The sequence below is a fragment of the Ranitomeya imitator genome, chromosome 3, assembly GCF_032444005.1.
Source record: "Ranitomeya imitator isolate aRanImi1 chromosome 3, aRanImi1.pri, whole genome shotgun sequence".
Lineage (NCBI taxonomy): Eukaryota > Metazoa > Chordata > Amphibia > Anura > Dendrobatidae > Ranitomeya > Ranitomeya imitator.
In genome coordinates this window covers 423,472,529-423,496,234 of record NC_091284.1, presented here as the reverse complement: position 1 = coordinate 423,496,234, position 23,706 = coordinate 423,472,529, and the positions used below count along the sequence as shown (strand labels likewise).

The window sequence follows — 23,706 nt, the reverse complement described above, 5'->3', positions numbered from 1 at the left end:
AGTATTGGGGCAGACAGGTGACTGTGCTCACATCTGGTGTAGCCGTCATTCTCTCTCCATGCCGACATGACCAATAAAGAACAAATCATCTTACATAATCAGGTCTGGACGATTTCTAATTGGAAGACTAAAACTCCACTAACACCAGATGTGTCCAATCGGATTTACGTCTGGGGAATGGGCGGGCCAGTCCATATCTCCAATGCCTTCATCTTGCAAGAACTGCTGACACACTCCAGCCACATGAGGTCTGGCGCTGTTGTCCATTAGGAGGAATCCAGGGCCAACCGCACCAGCATATGGTCACAAGGAGTTTGAGGATCTCATCTCTGTGCCTAATGGCAATCAGGCTACCTCTGGCAAGCACATGGAGGGCTGTGTGGCCCTCCAAGAGAAATGCCACCCCACACCATTACTGACCTACTGCCAAATCGGTCATGCTGAAGGATGTTGCAGGCAGCAGATCGTTCTCCACGGTGTCTCCAGACTCTGTCATGTCTGTCACGTGTGCTCAATGTGAACCTGCTTTCATCTGTGAAGAGCACAGAGTGCCAATGGCGAATTTGCCAATCCCGGTGTTATGTGGCAAATGCCAAGCGCCCTGCACAATGTTGGGCTGTGAGCACAACCCCCATCTGTGGACGCCGAGCACTCAGACCATCCTCATGAAGTTTCGTTTCTAACTGTTTGTGCAGACACATGCATATTTGTGGCCTGCTATAGGTAATTTTGCAGAGATCTGCATTGCTCCTCCTGGTCCTCCCTGCACAAAGGCTGAGGTAGTGGTCCTGCTGTTGTGTTGTTGCCCTCCTACAGCCCCCTCCACATCTCCTGGTGTACTGGCCTGTCTCCTGGTAGCGCCTCCAGCCTCTGGACACTACGCTGACAGACACAGTAAACATTGCCACAGCTCGCATTGATGTGCCATCCTGGATGAGCTGCACTACCTGAGCCACTTGTGTGGGTTGTAGAGTCCGTCTCATGCTACCACGAGTGTGAAAGCACAGCCAACATTCAAAAGTGACCGAAACATCAGCCAGAAAGCATTGGTACTGAGATGTGGTCTGTGGTCCCCACCTGCAGAACCACTCCTTTATTGAGTGTGTCTTGATAATCGCCAATAATTTCCATCTGTTGTCTATTGCATTTGCATTACAGAATGTGAAATTGATTGTCAAATATTGTTGCTTCCTAAGTGAACAGTTTAATTTGAACAATGTACAGTATATCTCAGACTACTTTTTCATGAAAAAGACGTTTGAAGACATGCCAACATTTCTTGTTCTGAACAGGGCTGTGGAGCCGTTAAGCCAGACCTCTGACTCCTCAATTTCCATGACCCCAACTCCCCAGCACTGCCTCACTACTGAGCATGTGCCTAAAGTGCAGCACAGATTCATCTCACCTAAAAGCCAAGATCCTTAGATCAGGAACCAAACAGATATTTATAGGACATTTTATAACTTTCCCAAATTCTTAGAAAAAATGTAGAGCTCATCCTGCATTGTACTACTGTACCCATTGTACTGTATATTTAAGGAGTCGGAGTCTGTCCATTTCATACCGACTCCAATTCCACCCTGGTTCTCCACGACTCCGACTCCAAAGCCCTGGTTCTGAAGCATCTTTTTTGCATTTTCTTTTTTTGGGGGGGTTTTGGGATGTCTTTTGACACCCACTTTTTTAACTCTGGAATTCAATAAACTAGAGAGCGGCTTATATGTGGAAACTGAATGAAGAATGGTCAGGTCACTTCTTGGCTTGTGTTTTTGGGAACTTGAAGTTTTTAAAGCAAGCTCAAAACACTGAACACACGCACAGTAAGTAATTTTTACATTTCATTTCATATGTTCATTCTTTTTAGCATTTATTCAACACTTTTCAGGTGGTTACATAGTGTACCAACCTGAAAAGCAAAAACAAATTGTTAGGGGTCGACTTCCCACTTCTGCACAGGGGGAATCTCGAGCCACCTCCGCTGCGGTCTCCCATTCTTGTCCAGCCGCAGTGGAGTCTGCTCAGCAAAGACGTCGGTCCCAGCGTCTTGCTCATTCTCACTCTGTTCTGAGAGTTACTGCTGCTTCTCCAGTCTCTGCCATTAACCCTGCTGTTCTGTTGGTCAAAAATGACCGACTTTGAACTTCAATATTCTTTAAAATATTCAAGATGCGGCTCTGAAACCCGTGGCCGACCGACCCATCCTCATTTAAGTCAATCAACCACAAGTTTCAGAACCGCATCTTGAACACCCCAAAAAATACCAAAGTTCAAAATAGGTCTCCCGAGACCGAACAGAACAGCAGGGTTAAAGTCAGTGCTGGTCAGCAGCGAGCGGACTTCTCTGGGACTAAGTCCTTGTCTGCACGTACTGAGCATGCCCAGGGTAAGATCTCCCGTTGGAGATCGAGGGTCATGTGCTCAGGCTCTGCAGCACATTCCATTGGTCCTCTTGGCAGGTCTTGGAAGGGCAAAGGTGCTGTGGCCACTTCCTGTGCTGCAGCTATATAAACTGCGCATGACCGCACGGCCATGCGCTAGTATTGTCTTACAATTGTTAATGTGTGTATGTTGTGAGTGCAAGTCGTCCTTGGATACCCCTACCCTATTGAATGTCTGTTCGCGGAAGGTGTATGGTTGCTATCTAGCGCCCGACTTATCCTACAGCACTAATCACACATTACAGCGTCCAGTTGCTGTGACCGCCAGTACGGCGCCGTGCACTTCCTCTGTGCTTTCCTTACCCAAGCCCGGGTGGTTAGTGGCGTTCGTCAGTGCGGCACCGCATGCACTCTTGTGCCTTAATATTGTTGTTCAGTTTCCTTACACACTCAGTTGCGGTGTTGTGCCAGCAAGGGTCTAATCGGACTTCAATCCTAGTTGGGGTTGAGTTCGCTGACTACTTGCTCGCGCTTTAGGTGCGGTACCGTGGTCCTGTGACTCAACAGGATTGCTTCTTTCACGCTGGGTGAGGTTAACCCACGCGTGTATACTTTAGTGTACCGCCATATAGTCTGCAAATTGCTAGCAGCAGGTTTTCACCTGCACGGTGGACCCCGGACTGCGAACGCATCTATATCATCTGTCTTGGTGCGTTCCGCCAGTCCTAACAGAATACTAGCGCCAGGGTCTGGCTAGTAAAATGGCGGACGACCAGCGTTTACAGCGGTACATCCAGCAGCTGGAGGGAAGGTTGGCGGCTCTTGAGCGTACAACCTCAGCTGTGGATGTCACTGCTGTAGCTGTGCAGGCTGCAAGTGTAGCCACAGCCAGTTTGTCCGCTGCCACCCCTGCTCCGACTTTATCCCGTCTCCCGCTTCCTGACAAGTTTGCTGGCGACAGTAAACATTGTCGCGGATTCGTGAGCCAGTGCTCTATACATCTTGAGCTCCTGGCGTCACGTTTTCCTATGGAGCGGGCGAGAGTGGGATTTATCCTATCTCTCTTGTCGGGCAGGGCGTTGGAGTGGGCAACACCACTCTGAGAGCGAGATGATCGTGTGGTACAGAGTGCTCCTCTCTTCTTGGACACTCTGAAGCAGGTCTTTTTAGGGCCTCGGGTTACCCACGACACCGCACTCCAATTGTTTATTACACAGGGTACATCCGTGGTCAGCCAGTTTGCCATCCAGTTCCGGACTCTAGCTTCAGAGTTAGAGTGGCCAGACAAAGTTCTTATTCTGGTGTTCTGGAGGGGACTGGCAGACCATGTGAAGGACGCCTTGGCCACTAGGGAGATACCGGCCACACTGGAGGAACTTATTTCTGTGTCTACCCGCATCGACCCCCGTTTTCACGAGCGGAGGTTGGAGCGGACCCAGTGTAGGCAGAGGTTTCGGCTGGCTCCAACTTTCGCTAGACCTCTGGAATCCCCTGTCTTGGCGTCAGATTCCCATGAAGCCATGGAGGTTTCTCGAGCGGGACCTAAATCTCTAGCCGCTCGAGTACCCGTGGTTTGTAATAACTGTCAACAACATGGACATTATGCCAATAAATGTCCGCGGCGGTCGGGAAACGATCGCGTCTAGTAACCATTGGGGGAGGTTCACTAGACACAGCAGCATTCTCCTCCAAACTGTCCTTTAAAGGGACAATCCTGTTAGGCTCCTCCACTCTAACAGTCGAGCTTTGTGTGGATTCAAGAGCAGAGGGAAACTTCATGTCCTCTGCTTTTGCTACACGTCATGCTATACCACTAGTCATGCTCGCCAAACCAATAACGGTTAGAGTTGTGAATGGGGCGACACTCCCACTGCAAATCACACACCAGACAGTTCCGTTCTCGCTGTCCATATCTCCTTCCCACCAGGAGATTATTTCCCTTCTTGTCCTTCCTGAGGGAATGGATGAGATTTTGCTGGGAATACCCTGGCTCCGTTTCCATTCCCCACATATTGAGTGGTCCTCAGGGAGAATATTGGGTTGGAGTAAGTCTTGTTTGGGCAGGTGTGTGAGTGAGTGTGTACAGGTCTCTACTACCGAGGTACCCGCAGATCTTTCATCACTTCCCAGGTATTATTGGTGTTATGCAGACGTGTTCTCTAAAAAGGCTGCTGAGACTCTACCGCCCCATCGCCCTTACGACTGTCCTATCGACCTCTTGCCTGGAGCCGAACCTCCTCGGGGAAGGGTATATCCCCGCTCTCTCCCTGAGATGGAGGCTATGTCTCAATACATTCAGGAGAATTTGGCAAGAGGGTTTATAAGGAAGTCAGTGTCTCCGGCAGGGGCGGGATTCTTCTTCGTGCAAAAGAAGAACGGGGAGTTACGTCCTTGCATCGATTACAGGGGTCTCAATGCTATCACTATTACGAACAAATACCCATTGCCCCTGATATCGGAGCTCTTTGACAGATTAAGGGGAGCTAAAATATTCACCAAATTAGATCTGCGGGGTGCCTACAATCTGATTCGCATCCGTGAGGGGGACGAGTGGAAAACGGCTTTCAATACCAGGGATGGGCACTATGAGTACCTGGTGATGCCTTTCGGGCTCTGTAATGCCCCAGCCGTTTTTCAGGACTTTGTCAACGATATCTTCCGGGATATGCTTTCTACCTCAATCGTAGTCTATCTGGATGATATTATCATCTTCTCTCCAGATATTGACTCCCACCGGAGAGATGTTGGCAGAGTCTTCGAACTCTTACAGGCGAATTCCTTATATGCAAAGTTGGAGAAGTGTGTGTTTGAACAGGAGTCCTTGCCTTTCCTGGGCTATATCATCTCGGCCCAGGGATTGGCTATGGATCCTGCCAACCTACAAGCAGTGATGGACTGGCAGGAACCCCATTCTCTTAAAGCGGTGCAGCGCTTTATGGGGTTCATAAATTACTATCGCCAGTTCATTCCCCACTTCTCAACTTTGGTAGCTCCCTTGGTATCCCTCACCAAGAAGGGAGCGAATCCCAAATCGTGGTCCGAAGGGGTCTCCAAGGCCTTCACTTCTATAAAGTCCCATTTTGCTAGCGCTCCCATCTTACATCGTCCCGATGTGGGTAAGCCATTCCTTTTGGAAGTGGATGCCTCTTCCGTTGGTGCTGGAGCAGTCCTCTATCAAAAGGATGCTCAGGGTCGGAAGCACCCATGCTTCTTTTTCTCAAAGACCTTCACACCAGCGGAGAGAAATTACTCCATCGGGGATAGAGAGTTGCTGGCAATGAAGTTGGCCTTTTCGGAGTGGAGACATCTCTTGGAGGGTGCTCGGTTCCCATTCCAAGTTTTCACGGATCACAAGAATTTGGTCTATTTACAAACAGCCCAGTGGCTGAATTCTCGTCAGGCCAGATGGTCCTTGTTTTTCTCCCGCTTCCACTTTACCCTACATTATCTCGCCGGGGAGAAGAACATTCGTGCTGACGCTCTCTCTCGCTCCTTCGTGTCAGCTGAGGAGGAGGAGGACGAGCCTCGGCTCATTGTCCCTTCGGAGAGTCTGAGAACTGTAGCTCCGGTTTCGCTAGAGTCGGTGCCCCCGGGCAAGACTTTTGTTCCCATCAATTTGCGTCCGGAGGTTCTCTCTTGGGCTCATTCGTCCAGAGTGGGTGGACACTTTGGGGCAAAAAGGACATCTGAGTTACTGGCGAGAATGTACTGGTGGCCACATATGGTTCGTGACGTCGGAGACTACGTTCAGGCATGTGTCTCTTGTGCCAAGAATAAGTCTTCCCGACAACGGCCAGCTGGTTTGTTATACCCTCTGCCGGTGGCAGACAGGCCCTGGGAGATGGTCGGGATGGATTTTGTTGTGGGTCTGCCCAAGTCTCGTGGCTGTACCATTATTTGGGTAATCACCGACCATTTTTCTAAAATGGTGCATTTGGTGCCGCTTCCCCGGTTACCTTCTGCACGGGCCTTGGCAGCGTTGTTTGTCAAACACATCTTTCGTCTTCACGGTATGCCAGACAAAATTGTCAGTGACCGAGGTCCCCAGTTTGCGTCTCGGTTCTGGAGAGAGCTTTGTCGTCTTCTCAGTATCGAGTTGAATCTCTCTTCGGCTTATCATCCAGAGACGAATGGGTTGGTAGAGAGAGCCAACCAGACCTTGGTCACATATCTGCGACATTTTGTTTCTGCTAAGCAGGATGACTGGGCATCTTTGCTACCGTGGGCGGAGTTTGCTCTTAACAATGCTGTCGCTGATTCCACTGGACAGACTCCATTCCTCCTTAACTATGGTCAGCATCCGCGGGTACCTGTGCCCATGCCCGTGTCTTCCGCCGATTCCAGGGTGGCAGACTGGGCTGTGGAGGCACGGGACATTTGGGATCGCACTCAGGATGCCATTCAGGCTTCCAAGGAGAGAATGAGGTCCTCCGCCGACGCACATCGACGCCCCACTCCAACCTTTGCTCCTGGCGACTTAGTGTGGCTCTCCGCCCGTAACATCAGGCTGCGAGTTGAGTCTACCAAGTTTGCACCTCGCTACTTAGGTCCTTTTAAGGTCCTCGAACAGGATAATCCTGTGGTTTACCGTCTGGCCCTTCCTCCACGCCTAGGTATCACCGACACCTTTCATGTGTCCCTCCTTAAGCCCGTCTACATGTCCCGGTTTTCTGAGTCATCTACTGGGACGTCGGGTTCGTCTACGGATGATTACGAGGTGAACGCTATCTTGGGGTACAAGGTGGTTCGTGGCAAAAAATTTTATTTGGTGGACTGGAGGGGTTACGGTCCTGAGGATAGATCCTGGGAGCCTGCTGAGCACATTCGGGCTCCGCAGCTCATTGCTGCCTTCGAACGTAGCAAGGCCCAAGGGGGGGGCCTAGGAGGGGGGGTAATGTTAGGGGTCGATTTCCCGCTTCTGCACAGGGGGAATCTTGAGCCACCTCCACTGCGGTCTCCCATTCTTGTCCAGCCGCAGTGGAGTCTGCTCAGCAAAGACGTCGGTCCCAGCGTCTTGCTCATTCTCACTCTGTTCTGAGAGTTACTGCTGCTTCTCCAGTCTCTGCCATTAAAGTCAGTGCTGGTCAGCAGCGAGCGGACTTCTCTGGGACTAAGTCCTTGTCTGCACGTACTGAGCATGCCCAGGGTAAGATCTCCCGTTGGAGATCGAGGGTCATGTGCTCAGTCTCTGCAGCACATTCCATTGGTCCTCTTGGCAGGTCTTGGAAGGGCAAAGGTGCTGTGGCCACTTCCTGTGCTGCAGCTATATAAACTGCGCATGACCGCACGGCCATGCGCTAGTATTGTCTTACAATTGTTAATGTGTGTATGTTGTGAGTGCAAGTCGTCCTTGGATACCCCTACCCTATTGAATGTCTGTTCGCGGAAGGTGTATGGTTGCTATCTAGCGCCCGACTTATCCTACAGCACTAATCACACATTACAGCGTCCAGTTGCTGTGACCGCCAGTACGGCGCCGTGCACTTCCTCTGTGCTTTCCTTACCCAAGCCCGGGTGGTTAGTGGCGTTCGTCAGTGCGGCACCGCATGCACTCTTGTGCCTTAATATTGTTGTTCAGTTTCCTTACACACCCAGTTGCGGTGTTGTGCCAGCAAGGGTCTAATCGGACTTCAATCCTAGTTGGGGTTGAGTTCGCTGACTACTTGCTTGCGCTTTAGGTGCGGTACCGTGGTCCTGTGACTCAACAGGATTGCTTCTTTCACGCTGGGTGAGGTTAACCCACGCGTGTATACTTTAGTGTACCGCCATATAGTCTGCAAATTGCTAGCAGCAGATTTTCACCTGCATGGTGGACCCCGGACTGCGAACGCATCTATATCATCTGTCTTGGTGCGTTCCGCCAGTCCTAACACAAATTGTCTGCACATACCCTAAGTGACACATTCCAGCAAAGTAAACATTATGTGAGGATAAATATTTTGGCCCTAATTTATCAAAGTGATTATGGAATAATTCTGGTGCAAATTGCTTTTAAAAGAAGCAAAATTTTATGACTTTTGGCATATGTGATGATTTAAATAGATCATTTTAAAAAAAGCAGTGTGGGATTCCACCCCATTTTTGACAACCAGCCAAGCTAAACCAGACAGCTGGGGATGGTATTATCAGGCTGGTAAGGGGCCATGAATATTGACCATCCCCCAGCTAAAAACAGCTGCCAGCAGCCATCACAGAAAAGGCAAATTCCAATTCTGGCGCTTTGCCTGACTCTTCCCATTTGCTCTGTGGCTGTGGCAAGTGGGGTTAATATTTGTGGGGTTGATGTCACCTTTGTATCATCAGGTAACATCAAGCCAACAGGTTAGTAAAGGAGAGGCATCTATAAGGCGCCTCTCCATTACTAACCCTATAGTTATATTATAAATAAAAACAACCAGAATAAAGTCCTTATTTTAAATAAAAATCCACACCCTGTTTTACAAATTTGTTTAAAAACAACACACTCATTTTCTCATGCAGCGAGCCATGATAAAGCTGACAGCTGAAGGTTGACGTTAACAGCTGTCAGTTTGCCTGTGCTAGTTATCAAAAATTGAACAGACCCCTTGTCATTTAAAAAAAAAAAATATATATATATATATATTTATTGTCGAGTACCGGCTAATGAATACTCACATCAGCGGTCTCTCGACAGCAGGTGTAGGCTGATGGGGAACAGGAACACATGGGCTACTTGCACAGTGAACAAGTCTGTATGATCATGTTCACACACCACCAAGAAACCTGAAGACACAAAAGAGAATAGTAAAACCAAAAACACTCAGTTTGAAAAAATGTTGCAGTAATCCGCAAGTGCTAGTAAAAGATGTAAAAAACAGGGTATTTGGTTGATACGTTTTTTGCAAAAAATGTATACTAAGCTGCTCTACCAATCTTCACGGTATACCCTTATCAGAGCAGTCCTAACTAATGTATGCAATCCCTATCTGATGTATTTAAAAACCTGATCATCTGTATATAACCTGTGTGAACAGGGTTCAGAGAGGAAAAATCCATGTGTGCATACAGGGTAGAACAGCTTTTGTGCAGATAGCCCAAGAGGAGTGGTGGAACTCCCCAGTCTTGTAGACACAAGAGAACAATTATGGAAACAGGAACACATGGGCTACTTGCACAGTGAACAAGTCTGTATGAGCATGTTCACACACCACCAAGAAACCTGAAGACACAAAAGAGAATAGTAAAACCAAAAACACTCAGTTTGAAAAAATGTTGCAGTAATCCGCAAGTGCTAGTAAAAGATGTAAAAAACAGGGTATTTGGTTGATACGTTTTTTGCAAAAAATGTATACTAAGCTGCTCTACCAATCTTCACGATATACCCTTATCAGAGCAGTCCTAACTAATGTATGCAATCCCTATCTGATGTATTTAAAAACCTGATCATCTGTATATAACCTGTGTGAACAGGGTTCAGAGAGGAAAAATCCATGTGTGCATACAGGGTAGAACAGCTTTTGTGCAGATAGCCCAAGAGGAGTGGTGGAACTCCCCAGTCTTGTAGACACAAGAGAACAATTATGGAAACAGGAACACATGGGCTACTTGCACAGTGAACAAGTCTGTATGATCATGTTCACACACCACTCAGAGCAGTCCTAACTAATGTATGCAATCCCTATCTGATGTATTTAAAAAATGTTCCTCTCTGAACCCTGTTCACACAGGTTATATACAGATGATCAGGTTTTTAAATACATCAGATAGGGATTGCATACATTAGTTAGGACTGCTCTGATAAGGGTATACCGTGAAGATTGGTAGAGCAGCTTAGTATACATTTTTTGCAAAAAACGTATCAACCAAATACCCTGTTTTTTACATCTTTTACTAGCACTTGCGGATTACTGCAACATTTTTTCAAACTGAGTGTTTTTGGTTTTACTATTCTCTTTTGTTGTCTTCAGGTTTCTTGGTGGTGTGTGAACATGATCATACAGACTTGTTCACTGTGCAAGTAGCCCATGTGTTCCTGTTTCCATAATTGTTCTCTTGTGTCTACAAGACTGGGGAGTTCCACCACTCCTCTTGGGCTATCTGCACAAAAGCTGTTCTACCCTGTATGCACACATGGATTTTTCCTCTCTGAACCCTGTTCACACAGGTTATATACAGATGATCAGGTTTTTAAATACATCAGATAGGGATTGCATACATTAGTTAGGACTGCTCTGATAAGGGTATACCGTGAAGATTGGTAGAGCAGCTTAGTATACATTTTTTGCAAAAAACGTATCAACCAAATACCCTGTTGTTTACATCTTTTACTAGCACTTGCGGATTACTGCAACATTTTTTCAAACTGAGTGTTTTTGGTTTTACTATTCTCTTTTGTGTCTGTAGGCTGATGGGGGTAGTACTCTGTGACCAGAGAAAAAATAAATCTTTTTACCGCCTGTTACAGCTGCTGGCTCACGCTGTCATCTGACACTTCACACAGCTCTCTGGCGGTAATAATCTTACCGCCGATTAGAGCCGCCATGCAGATGACAACGTGGGAAACGCCCAATGTTTGGGGTGCTGAACTATTATGTATAACTTACTATAGATGAGTTATCTCAATATCTTCATATGTATGAAATCTCATGTGCATCCTTTGTAGAAAATCTGCAGAGTACATATCTGAACAGTGTATTAGAAACATTCAGAATATGAATTTATGCTGCTGATTGTATCTTTTGCAATGGGTGAAATGTGTGCCAAATTCACAACTTTTCTGCAATGAAAATGCCGCAAATTTTCTGTTGCATTCAACAAGTGTATATGAACATACCCAATAATCAAAGCTCACTCCTCTTTAGAGCCTTGATTACTGTTGTAAGTACAAATCCATCTATGCTACAAAACCAAGCACTCTGTCCAAATCAGTTGACTTCTAAGGCTACGTTCACACTAGCGTTGTGCGCCGCTGCGTCGGCGACGCAACGCACAACGCACGCAAAAACGCAGCAAAACGCACGCAAAAACGCTGCGTTTTGCGACGCATGCGTCGGTTTTTGCCGAAATTTGGACGCAAGAAAAATGCAACTTGTTGCGTTTTCTTGGTCCGACGCTAGCGGCAAAAAAGATGCATGCGTCGCACAACGCAACAAAAAAAACGCATGCGTCCCCCATGTTAAATATAGGGGCGCATGACGCATGCGTCGCCCGACGCAAACTAGCATAACGCTAGTGTGAACGTTACCTAAGCGTGTTTTTCAGGTTTGTAGTTGCTCATAAAATGGTGTCATATGCTGCTTGTTTGCATTCTTTAAACTCAGACAACATTGTATTGTGAAATCTTTTTTTTTCTTTCCATGACTACTGCATTGCATTTTACATTGCATTGCTCAACTGATTCTCTTTGACTTTTTATATATATTTTAGGTTTGTTTATTACTGTTGAAAATAACAAACAAGAACATTGTGGAATATCAAACCCAATAACGTTTCCTTATACTATATTTCTAATTTTTTTTTAATCTGTATATTTACTTTTCATTTAGTTCCAGTGATAGTAAATGATGTATTTCTTTGTTTCCTTTTTTTGAAGCAAAGTCAAGCCAGCGCCACAGATTTCCCCAAGTAAATCAACAGGAGGAGAGTTCTGTGTTGCCGCCGTATTTGGCTCATCACGATCTTGGTTTGCCAGTAACCAAGGCATTAAAAGAGACAAAGGTTAGTAAATTCTTTTAATCTGATATTTACCTAGCAAGTCCCAGCAGTGTGTGTGTGTGTGTGTATATATATACCTTATATATATTTGAGTATAAGCCGACCCGAGTATAAGCCGAGACCCCTAACTTTGCCACAAAAAACTTGGGTAAACTTATTGACTCGAGTATAAGCCTAGGGAGGGAAATGCAGTGGCTACTGGTAAATTTGAAAAATAAAAATAGATGCCAATAAAAGTAAGATTGATTGAGACATCAGTAGGTTAAATGTGTTTGAATATCCATATTGAATCAGGAACCCTATATATTGCCCCATACAGTTCATGATGGGCCCCATAAGATGCTTTCTACAAAATGCGCCCCATATAATGCTCCATAAAGTTCATGATGGGCCCCATAAGATGCTCCATACAAGAGTATGCCCCATATAATGCTGCACAAAGGTTATTGATGGCCCCATAAGATGTTCCATAGAATAATATGCCCCATATATAATAATAATAATCTTTATTTTTATATAGTGCTAACATATTCCGCAGCGCTTTACAGTTTTGTACACATTATCATCGCTGTCCCTGTTGGGGCTCACAATCTAAATTCCCTATCAGTATGTCTTTGGAATGTGGGAGGAAACTGGAGAACCCGGAGGAAACCCACACAAACACAGAGAGAACATACAAACTCTTTGCATATGTTGTCCTTAGAGGGATTTGAACCCAGGACTCCAGCGCTGCAAGGCTGCTGCTGTGCTATCCACTGTGCCACCGTGCTGCCCATATAGTGCTGCTCCATAAAGGTTGATGACCCCATAAGATGCTCCATAGAATACTATTCCTCAAATAATGCTCCATAAAAGTTGATGGCCCCATAAGATGCTCCATAGAATAATATGCCTCATATGCTGCTCGATAAAGGCTGATGGCGCAATAAGATACTCCACAGCATAATATGCCCCATATGCTGCTCCATAAAGGTCGATGGCCCCATAAGATGCTCCATAGAATATTATGCCCCATATGTTGCTGCACAAAGATTGATGGCCCCATAAAATGCTCCATAGAATATTATGCCCCATATGCTGCTGCTGCGATAAAAAATAAAAAAAATGACATACTCACCTCTCAACATCGGGTGCCGAGTGCCGGGGTCCTGAGCAGGCGGGGATAATGGCACGCTATGGGGGCCAGGTGCCGGAGTTGCCGCTGAGCCAGGACACCGGCATTTGCGATATTCACCTGTCCCCGTTCCACCACCGCGTGCCACTGTGTCTTCCGGCTCTCTTCAGTGACTATTCAGGCAGAGGGCACACACTAACCACGTCATCGAGCCCTCCGACCTTAATGTCACAGCCAGAGGACGAGGAAGACAGCCCGGCGGTTGCACGGGGACAGGTGAATATCGCATGGCTCACCCTTCCCCGTCATACTCACCCTTTCCTGGTGTGGTCTCTTTTTATGTCCCTGCTTCTTTAATGGTCTCCGTCAGCTAGTTCCTGTGTTGAGCGGTCACATGGTACCGCTCATTAAAGTAATGACTATGCGTGCCACGCCTATGGGAGTGGAGTCGTGTCCATATTCATTACTTTAATGAGTGGTATCATGTAATCGCTGAACACAGTAAAAGCTGCAGGCACCAGAGACCATCTGAGAAGCAGGGATGTGCAGAGAGGGGGTGAGTATGATGTGAGAGCCTCCACTCTTGACGCTCCCCCTCTCCCGCTGACCGCCTGGGACAATGACTCGAGTATAAGCTGAGAGGGGAACGTTTAGCCTAAAAAAATGGGCTTAAAAGTGTGCCTTATACTCGAGTAAATATGGTATATATACATACAGGTGCTTCTCAGAAAATTAGAATAGCATCAAAAAGTTCGTTTATTTCAGTTCTTCAATACAAAAAGTGAAATTCATATATGGAGTTATTACAAACAGAGTGATCTATTTCAAGTGTTTATTTCTGTTAGTGTTGATGATTATGACTAACAGCCAATGAAAACCCAAAAAATCATTATCTCAGTAAATTAGAATAATTAATAGTGATGAACGAGTGTACTCGTTGCTTTGGTTTTCCCGAACACGCTCGGGTGGTCTCCGAGTATTTGTAACTGCTAGGAGATTTAGTTTTTGTTGATGCAGCTGCATGATTTACGGCTGCTAGCCAGCCTGAGTACATGTGGGGGTTGCCTGGTTGCTAGGGAATCCCCACATGTATTCAAGCTGCCTATCAGCTGTAAATCATGCAGCTGAGGCAAGGAAAACTAAATCTCCGAGCAGTTACAAATACTCGGAGATCATCCGTGCGTGCTCTGGAAAACCCGAGTATACTCGCTCATCACTAATAATTAACAAAAAAACACCTGCGAAGGCTTCCTGAGCATTTAAAAAGGTCCCTTAGTCTGTTACAGTAGGCTCCACAGTCATGGGGAAGATTTCCAGAAAGCACTCATTGACACATTCCACAAGCAGGAAAAGCCACAAAAGGTAATTGCTAAAGAAGCTGGCTGTATCTAAGCTTATTAATGGAACGTTGAGTGGAAGGAAAAAGTGTGGTAGAAAAAAGTGTGCAAGCAAGGGGATGACCACAGCCTTGAAAGGATTGTTAAGAAAAGGTAATTCAAAAATGTGAGGGAGATTCACAAGGAGTGGACTGCTGCTCGGTGTTTTTGTATTGAAGAACTGAAATAAATTAACTTTTTGATGATATTCTAATTTTGTGAGCAGCATATGTACATGTTTATATACATACATGATAGAGATGAGTCAGCGTATAATTCATCTGCATTGCACACAGGTTATGTCTCACCTGACCGGCTAATCATATTTTTAGCCTGGGATCTCGTAGAGTAAGGAAATTCTGGACTGAGGTTGCTTGAACCTATCCGCTTATTTTTGATATTTAAATACACATGTGATCTATAAATACACATCTGATATACAGTGAAGGAAATCATTATTTGATCCCTTGCTGATTTTGTAAGTTTACCCATTGATAAAGACATCAGCAGTCTATAATTTTAAGGGTAGGTTAATTTTAACATTGAGAGACAGAATATCAAAAATAAAATCAAGAAAATCACATTATATAAATTATATACATTTATTTGCATTTTGCAGTAAGAAATAAGTATTTGATCTCCTACCAACCATTGAAAGTTTGGCTCCTAATCAACTCGTTACCTGCATTAAAGACAGCTGTCTTACATAGTCACCTTTATAAAATGCTCTAGTCCACAGACTCAATCAGTCAGACTCTAACCTCTGGACAAGACCAAAGAGCTTTATAAGGATGTCAGGGACAAGATCATAGACCAGCACAAAGCTGGAATGGGCTACAAAAAATATGTAAGACGCTGGGCTAGAATAAGACAACTGTTGGTGCAATAGTAAGAAAATGGAAGAAATACAAAATGACTGTCAATCAACATCGATCTGGGGCACCATGCAATATCTCACCTTGTGGGGTATCCTTGTTCATGAGGAAGGTCTAGGATCAGCCTAAAACTACACAAGCTGCTATAGGAAAAAAATTGAGACACAAAGCGCAAAATAGGGTCTTATCCTCTAGATAACTACGAGAGCTTTCTTAGAATTGCTCACCTGATTTTGTTGAATGAAAAGCATGTAGCGATTTTGGCTGCTGCAGATCCACAAGCCGATCAACGGCCGTATGACAATATAAACTGTGCAGGAGTTGTGGGTTAAATCCGCGCTGCCTTAACGAAGAAGTTCCAAGGATAATAAATTTAAAAGGTGGTTTATTCAACGCGTTTCAAGGTCAGTACGACCTCTTCTTCAGGAAATTCCACATACAACATATGTTGTATGTGGAATTTCCTGAAGAAGAGGTCATACTGACCTTGAAACGCGTTGAATAAACCACCTTTTAAATTTATTATCCTTGGAACTTCTTCGTTAAGGCAGCGTGGATTTAACCCACAACTCCTGCACAGTTTATATTAAAACTACACAAGGGAACTTGTTAATTATCTCAAGGCACCTGGGACCACAGTCACCAAGAAAACCACTGGTAACACATTATGCTGTAAAGGTTTAAAATCCTGCAGTGCCCGCAAAGGCTGTCTGCTCAAGAATGTAGATGTGTAGGCCCGTCTGAATTTTGCCAATGAACATCTGGATGATTTTGTGAGTGATTGGGAGAAGGTGCTGTGGTTAGATGAGACAAAATTGAGGCATTAACTCAAATTGGAGGAAGAGAAATGCTGCCTTTAACCCAAAGGATGCCATCCCCATTGTCAAGCATGGAGGTGAAAACATTTTTGGGGTGTTTCTCTGCTAAGGGCACAGGACTACTTCACAGCATCAATGAGAGAATGGATCGTGCCATGTTCCGTAAAATCCTGAGTGACAACCCCCTTCCCGCCGCCAGGATATTAACCCCTTAATCCCTTAAGCTTTTTTCGATTTAGCGTTTTTGTTTTTTGCTCCCCTTCTTCCCAGAGCCATGACTTTTTTATTTTTCCGTCAATATGGCCATGTGAGGGCTTAAAAAGAAGAGAATGTCCAGCTTCACCGAATCCGTAAAAAAAGTGTTTTCTTTATTCACAAACTTTAAACATAGAGGATACAGACTTCAGCACGAACCATATGGGTAAGAATCTCAACGCGTTTCTGGAGACTAAGCTCCCTACTTAGGATTGCAAAACAGCTGACATGTCCCCGAAAAGATGTGGGCTCACCCCCGGGGCCCACATCAAGGGGAAGGAGTCCAACATCGGTGGAAATGTACGCCTGATGTCGGATAGGGGTGAAAAATGGGTCATGGCCGGGTCTTCCAACAAGACAGTGCCCCAAAAACATGCAGCCAAGGCAGCAAAGGAGTGGCTCAAAAAGAAGCACATTAAGATCATGGAGTGGCCCAGCCAGTCTCCAGACCTTAGTCCCATAGAAAACTTATGGAGGGAGTTGAAGGTCTGAGTTGCAAAGCATCAGCCTCAAAATCTTAATGATTTAGAGATGATCTGCAAAGAGGAGTGGAGCAAAATTCCTCCTGTCATCTGCGCGAACCTCATCATCAACTACAAAAATGTCTGACTGGTGTGCTTACCAACAAGGGTTTTGCCACCAAGTATTAAATCTTGTTTGCCAGAGGGATCAAATACTTATTTCTTACTGCAAAATGCAAATAAATTTATATGATTTATACAATGTGATTTTCTGGATTTTTATTTTGAATATTCTATCTCTCAATGTTAAAATTAACCTACCCTTAAATTTATAGACTGTTCATGTCTTTGTCAGTGAGCAAACTTACAAAATCAGCAAGGGATCAAATACTTATTTCCTACACTGTATAAATTCACATATCATATTATATTACTTTGCAAAAATGTTAGGTACATTAGGTGTGAAAAAAAGTTGCAAATTTAAAATGCTTTTAAAATAGAAGAGTTAATGTATTTTTTTTAATTAAAAGCTGCAAAGCTAATTAAGAAAAGAGAAATCTGAATCAAATCAATATTTTCTGTGACTTTCCTTTAGCTTTGAAACAGTATCATAGCATTAATTTTTGTAGGCACACTTGCCACATCTTTTGAAAGGAACTCGGCATGGAGGTTGTTCCAAAGATCTTGAAACACTAACCACAGATATTATGTGGATGTTGGCTTACGCAAAGTCTTCTATCTCATCATATAATATTTTACAGACTTTATTATATTGAAATCAGGGCTCTGTGTGGTCTATATCATCACTTCCATGGGTCTTTGTTGTTTATTATACTCAAAATATTTCTTAATTACATTAGTTATATGTTTTTGGGGCATTGTCCTGATACAGAATAAATTTGGAGCCATTCGGACGCCTCCCTGATGGTATTTAATGAGCGGTAAATATCTGCCTGCATTTCTCCGTATTGAGGACACCATTAATCTTCACCAAATTCTTAACTGTAATTTTTAAAATGCCGTCCCAAACCTGCAAAGAGCAGCCGTCATCATTATACCGTTCTCCAGCTTTTTGGTGGAAATTTACCTTCCGTTATAGCAAAATATTTCAATTTTGGCTCCTCAGTCCGGAGTGTGTCTTGTAATTTTTTGTACCTTAGTTTCTATGTTTTCATGCATAGTTGAGTTATAGTTGCAGCACTAAGAAATATGCAATGTGGAGGACCATACAATCATCATGCTGGCCCCTGCGCTGTAGCATGATACGATCTATAATATCTATATTTTAATTTGATTTTGTCATATAAATTTCTTCATAAAAAATTATCTTAATCTAAATGGCGCCAGCAGCTACGCTTATGCAGTAGCATCATTCGGAATGTGATAGATGCTACTGTGCAGGCGCCACAAATGGTGCTATTTTGCTAGAAAAAAGAATTGCTTCCATCAAGATGGCGCCTTCCACGTCTCCGCAGTAGAATCTATCGGATCGCGTTCCCAATGATCGCACTGCGCAGGCAGGATACATGTAGTATCTGGTAAAAATAGAGCTGTGACATCTAATAGTTTTTGATTAGAATGAATTGTCCTTTTGATAGTAGCTGTAGCTTTCTGTAGATATTATGTGCCTTTGTTTGCAGTTTGTGACAGATGTGCTGACTTTTTAGGTGGTTTGTGTCCTGGCCATATGTCCTTGGCTGAGATCATGATGTAAATGTAATTGTTTCTGACTGCCCTGTATATCTGTCAGCAAAGGAGTCAGCTCTAAACATAGAGCAACATATGTTTGTCTGACTCACACAGAAAAGTGTGTATATAAAGCTGTACAGTGTTAGAAAGTCATGCCTGCCATCGTGCATACTAGTTATTGATATAATTTGAAAAAAGACCTGGATATCCACTGGTGGAGCATGGAGAAAAGTGTTCATGATGGCATGCTCTTTAATGCTTGCTTTTAAATAGTTACAGTGGTAAAAATAAGTATTTGATGCACTGCCAAGTTTGCAAGTTTTCCTACCTAAAAGAATGGAGAGGTCTGTAAAGGTACCTTCACACATAACGATATCGTTAACGATATCGTTGCTTTTTGTGACGTAGCAACGATATCGTTAAGGAAATCGTTATGTGTGACAGCGACCAACGATCAGGCCCCTGCTGTGCCATTGTTGGTCGCTGAACAAAGTCCAGAACTTTATTTCGTCGCTGGATCTCCCGTGGACATCGCTGGATCGGCGTGTGTGACACCGATCCAGCGATGCCTTCACTGGTAACCAGGGTAAACATCGGGTAACTAAGCGCAGGGCCGCGCTTAGTAACCCGATGTTTACCCTGGTTACCAGCGTGAAAGTAAAAAAAACAAACACTACATACTTACCTACCGCTGTCTATCCCCGGCGCTCAGCTGCTCTGCACTCCTCCTGTACTGGCTGTGAGCGTTGGTCAGCCGGAAAGCAGAGCGGTGACGTCACCGCTCTGCTTTCCGGCCGCTGTGCTCACAGCCAGTACAGGAGGAGTGCAGAGCAGCTGAGCGCCGGGGACAGACAGCGGTAGGTAAGTATGTAGTGTTTGTTTTTTTTACTTTCACGCTGGTAACCAGGGTAAACATCGGGTTACTAAGCGCGGCCCTGCGCTTAGTAACCCGATGTTTACCCTGGTTACCCGGGGACTTCGGGATCGTTGGTCGCTGGAGAGCTGTCTGTGTGACAGCTCTCCAGCGACCAAACAGCGACGCTGCAGCGATCCGGATCGTTGTCGGTATCGCTGCAGCGTCGCTTAATGTGAAGGGGCCTTAATTTTTATCACAGGTACTAATCCATGATGTCGTAGTGTGCTACTAATGTTGAGACTGTGGTCCCAGTTCTCTTCAGGTCATTGACCGGGTCCTCCCGAGTAGTTCTGGGCTGATTCCTGACATTTCTCAGAATTATCCTTACTCCACGAGACAGTATCTTGCATTGAGCCCCAGACTAAGGAAGATTGTCTTTCTTCCATTTTCTAATAATAGTGCCAAAAAATAGGTACCGCATTTTTTGGTGTATAAGACGACTGGGCGTATAAGACGACCCCCAACTTTTCCATATAAAATATGGAATTTGGGATATATCCGCCGTATAAGACAGGGGTCATCTTATACGCCCAGTCATCTTATACGGCGTGTGGTTCCCAGGGTCTGGAGGAGAGGAGACTCTCCTTCAGGCCCTGGGATCCATATTCATATAAAAAATGAAGAATAAAAATAAAAAATATGGATATACTCACCTCTCCGCCGGACCCTGGCTCTCAGCGCTGCAAGCGTCTGCCTCCGTTCCTAAGAATGCAGTGAGTGAAGGACCTTTGATGACGTCGCTGTCAGGTGACCAATCACCAGACCGCTCACCTGACCGCGACGTCATCGAAGGTCCTTCACTCACTGCATTCTTAGGAACGGAGGCAGACGCTTGCAGCGCTGAAAGCCAGGGTCCGGCGGAGGGGTGAGTATATCCATTTTTTTATTTTTTATTTTTTACATGAATATGGATCCCAGGGCCTGAAGGAGAGTCTCCTCTCCTTCAGACCCTGAGAACCATCCAGGATCGCTCCCTGCAGCCGTACCCGGCGTATAAGACGACCCCCGACTTTTGGGACGATTTTTAGGGGTTAAAAAGTCATCTTATACGCCGGAAAATACGGTATATGGTATGTGTCCCTATGGAGCATGCTATGTTCTACCAGTATCTACAGTTGTGACACGCATTCTCTAGACAGTGGAGAAGGTCACCGATAGTGATACAGAGTGACAGTTTGTTGAATATACTTGGTCCACAGAGGGGTACTAGGGGTCTTATATCGCTAATTTACAGCGGATTGCTGGATATGTTTTTTGAAAGACAACCATTGATGGCTAAATCCAAATGGACAAGGGATTTGAGAGACATATCGGATGATGAGTGGGAGTCAATTTTACAATATGTCCCTAGAATATCTATAAGTGAATCTGGGAGGGTGTCACAGTTATTCATTATACATAGGGTATACAGGACACCTGTGTGGATGAAAAAAGCTGGACTAAGGGCGGACTCTGGATGCCCGAGATGTACGATGGAGGAAGCTGATATTCTTCATATGCTATGGTCTTGTCCAAGATTACAGGCATTTTGAATTGTCCTAAATTTAGTGGAAAGAGTGACGGAAGCAACTATTACTTGAGATCCATTGACATGTATTTTAGGACATGTAGAGGAGGTGGCATCAGATGAATGGGGTAGGCTAGCAATAGCCAGACTGCTTTATGTTGCAAGGAAGACTATCACATTGCACTGGTTAGATGAAAATCCTCCCACTAGGAAGGAATTTCTAAATAGAGTTAGTTTTGTAATCCTTATGGAGCAAAGCGTATACATGAAAAGAGGCATGATGAACCACTACGAGAATATGTGGGGGGTCTGGTTGAACTTTCCCAGATTGGCTTCCGCAGAACTCGTCAAAAATAGGATATTAGGGTTATAAAAGAGTGTACAACATTGCAATACATGGATAAGGATTGTAAAAGCATGACGGGGGGAGGTTGGGGGAGGTTTTCTTGTTATTGGAGGGGGGAGGGATGTGTTTGGTGTATTTACATTTATTAAAAAACGGGGAAAGTATTATCATTTGTATTCTAATGCATGCTTATGTATGTAATGTTATCCTTTCTGCTTTCTTCAATAAAAAGTATTTGATTTAAAAAAAAAAATAATAGTGCCAAAAATTGTTACCTTCTCACCAAACTACTTGCCTATTGTCCTGTAACGCATCCCAACCTGCCTGGACGAAGCATTTCCAAGCAAAATGCACACCGGGAATCTGTTTGTAGGATTTCACTCCCCTAAATGATTTTATATGTACATGTAGCTCTTTCAATGACAAGTCCAGCAATAGCTTTACATGGCCAATCCATTCTTCGATTACTGAGACTTTAGCATTTGAATTGATATACTAATACAGCTGACAAACTATTTGTAGATCTGAAGCCTCTGTCAATCCAGCTCTATCCTCCTCCCAGTGTTGCCTCCTTCTTGATTGATCACTCCTTTGCCTGAAGTCACAATCAAGCTGTCAGTCAAGCAGGAACCGACAAAAACTGCATTTTGATTTTCATTGCTGGAGTAGTTTTTAATCTTATATTGGTAAACATGATTGCATTTTGTTTCTAATATTCTCATCACTTTGCCTACTAGATCAATCCAAGCAATATGTGGTGGAATCACTGTACATTATTAGCTGCTATGGAACTCTAGTAGAACATGTGTTGGAACCTCGGCCTCTGAGCACTGCACCCAAGATAAGTGATGACACACCTCTAGAAATGTGGACATCGCCTCGTGCAAGCTGGACTCTGGTTAGGTATGGTAACGCTTATATCATTGTCTTTTGATAGGAAGCCTTCATATCATTATTTTTCTTTTCAGAATACAGTAAAGTGACATCTTATATCAGTTCTAGTTTAAGTCTTAGTACATATGTTACAGTGTAGAGATTTTCTTCATGGCAAGGGTTGTCTGGCCACTTTAAAGTTTTAAAAAAAGAACATTGAAATTCTGAGCATTTATGTAGCTAGGTGGATAACCCCTTTAAATTATTTCACATCCTCTTTAGAAACAAACTGCGAATTAAATTGTCGGAAACAGGGTGTACACACAAAGTGCCATTTTATAGGATATGACAAACCCATTTAAGAGAATAAGATGAGAACGATAGGACATAAAAATCCTTGGACACAGCACAGAGGTGCTTGGAAGTTTGTCAACCCTGGAGAATTTTAAATATTTTTTTTTTATAAATTTGAACTAAAACTACATCAGATTTTCACAAGTCCTAAAAGTAGATAAAGAAAAGCAAATCAAACCCATGGGTCAAAAGTATTAAACTTTGTCATATTTGTATTGTCTGCGAGTGCAAAAGTATGTGAACCTTTTGCTTTCAGTATCTGGCATGACTCTTTATGCAGCAATAACTGCACCTAAACATTTCCCGTAATTGTTAATTATTCCTGCACATCGGCTTGGAGGAAGTTAAGTCTACTGCTGCCTTAAAAACTTGCGTGGAAATAATCATAATAGGTACTGCCCAGAGATCTTTATGCCCGGATCCAGTGGTGTAACTAGAGTCTGATGGTCCCCGCTGCAAGATTTGGATACGATGTTAAGTAGTCAATGTACAGCTTGTAAACAGTGTAAATTTAGTGTGCCCTCTATATACACTCAACTCACAGCCGTTAAGTTCTAAACCACTGGCAACAAAAGTGAGTACACCCCTCAATCCTGGTATATAATCCCCTCATCCTGGTATATAGGGCTCTCATCTTGGTATATGTCCCCCGTTCTACAGCTGTTCGTTAATGTATATAGCTAAATAAACCATTATACTCATCAGGGGCGAGCATAGAAGTCATGGGGCCCCATAGCAGATGTGTAATGCACTCGACATAGTCCTCCATATAATATAATGCACAGCCCATAGTCCTCCATAAAGTATAATGCTCATCCCATAGCCCTCCATAAAGTATAATGCACAGCCCATAGTCACCCATAAAGTATAATGCACAGCCCATAGCCCTCCATAAAGTATAATGCACATCCCATAGCCCTCCATAAAGTATAATGCACAGCCCATAGTCACCCATAAAGTATAATGCACATCCCATAGTCACCCATAACTGTACAGGAAGGTGTCACTGTCAGGTGTCCTCTTCAGAGGTGTCAGTTTGCCCTAATACCTAGCACCAGCACAACTGGGA

At 44.3% G+C, this 23,706-nt stretch overlaps 1 protein-coding gene across 5 annotated transcripts in view; it reads left to right on the top strand.

Moving 5' to 3' along the window:
* Positions 1 to 23,706, top strand: part of BCAS3 (BCAS3 microtubule associated cell migration factor) — a 1,718,074-nt gene that overhangs the window by 882,821 nt on the left and 811,547 nt on the right. For all 5 annotated transcript variants that reach the window (XM_069757219.1, XM_069757222.1, XM_069757218.1 and 2 more), the window contains 2 exons: positions 11,932 to 12,056; positions 22,148 to 22,313. In XM_069757219.1, the coding sequence (XP_069613320.1) occupies positions 11,932 to 12,056; positions 22,148 to 22,313 (291 nt within the window). The remainder of the gene's footprint in view (positions 1 to 11,931; positions 12,057 to 22,147; positions 22,314 to 23,706) is intronic.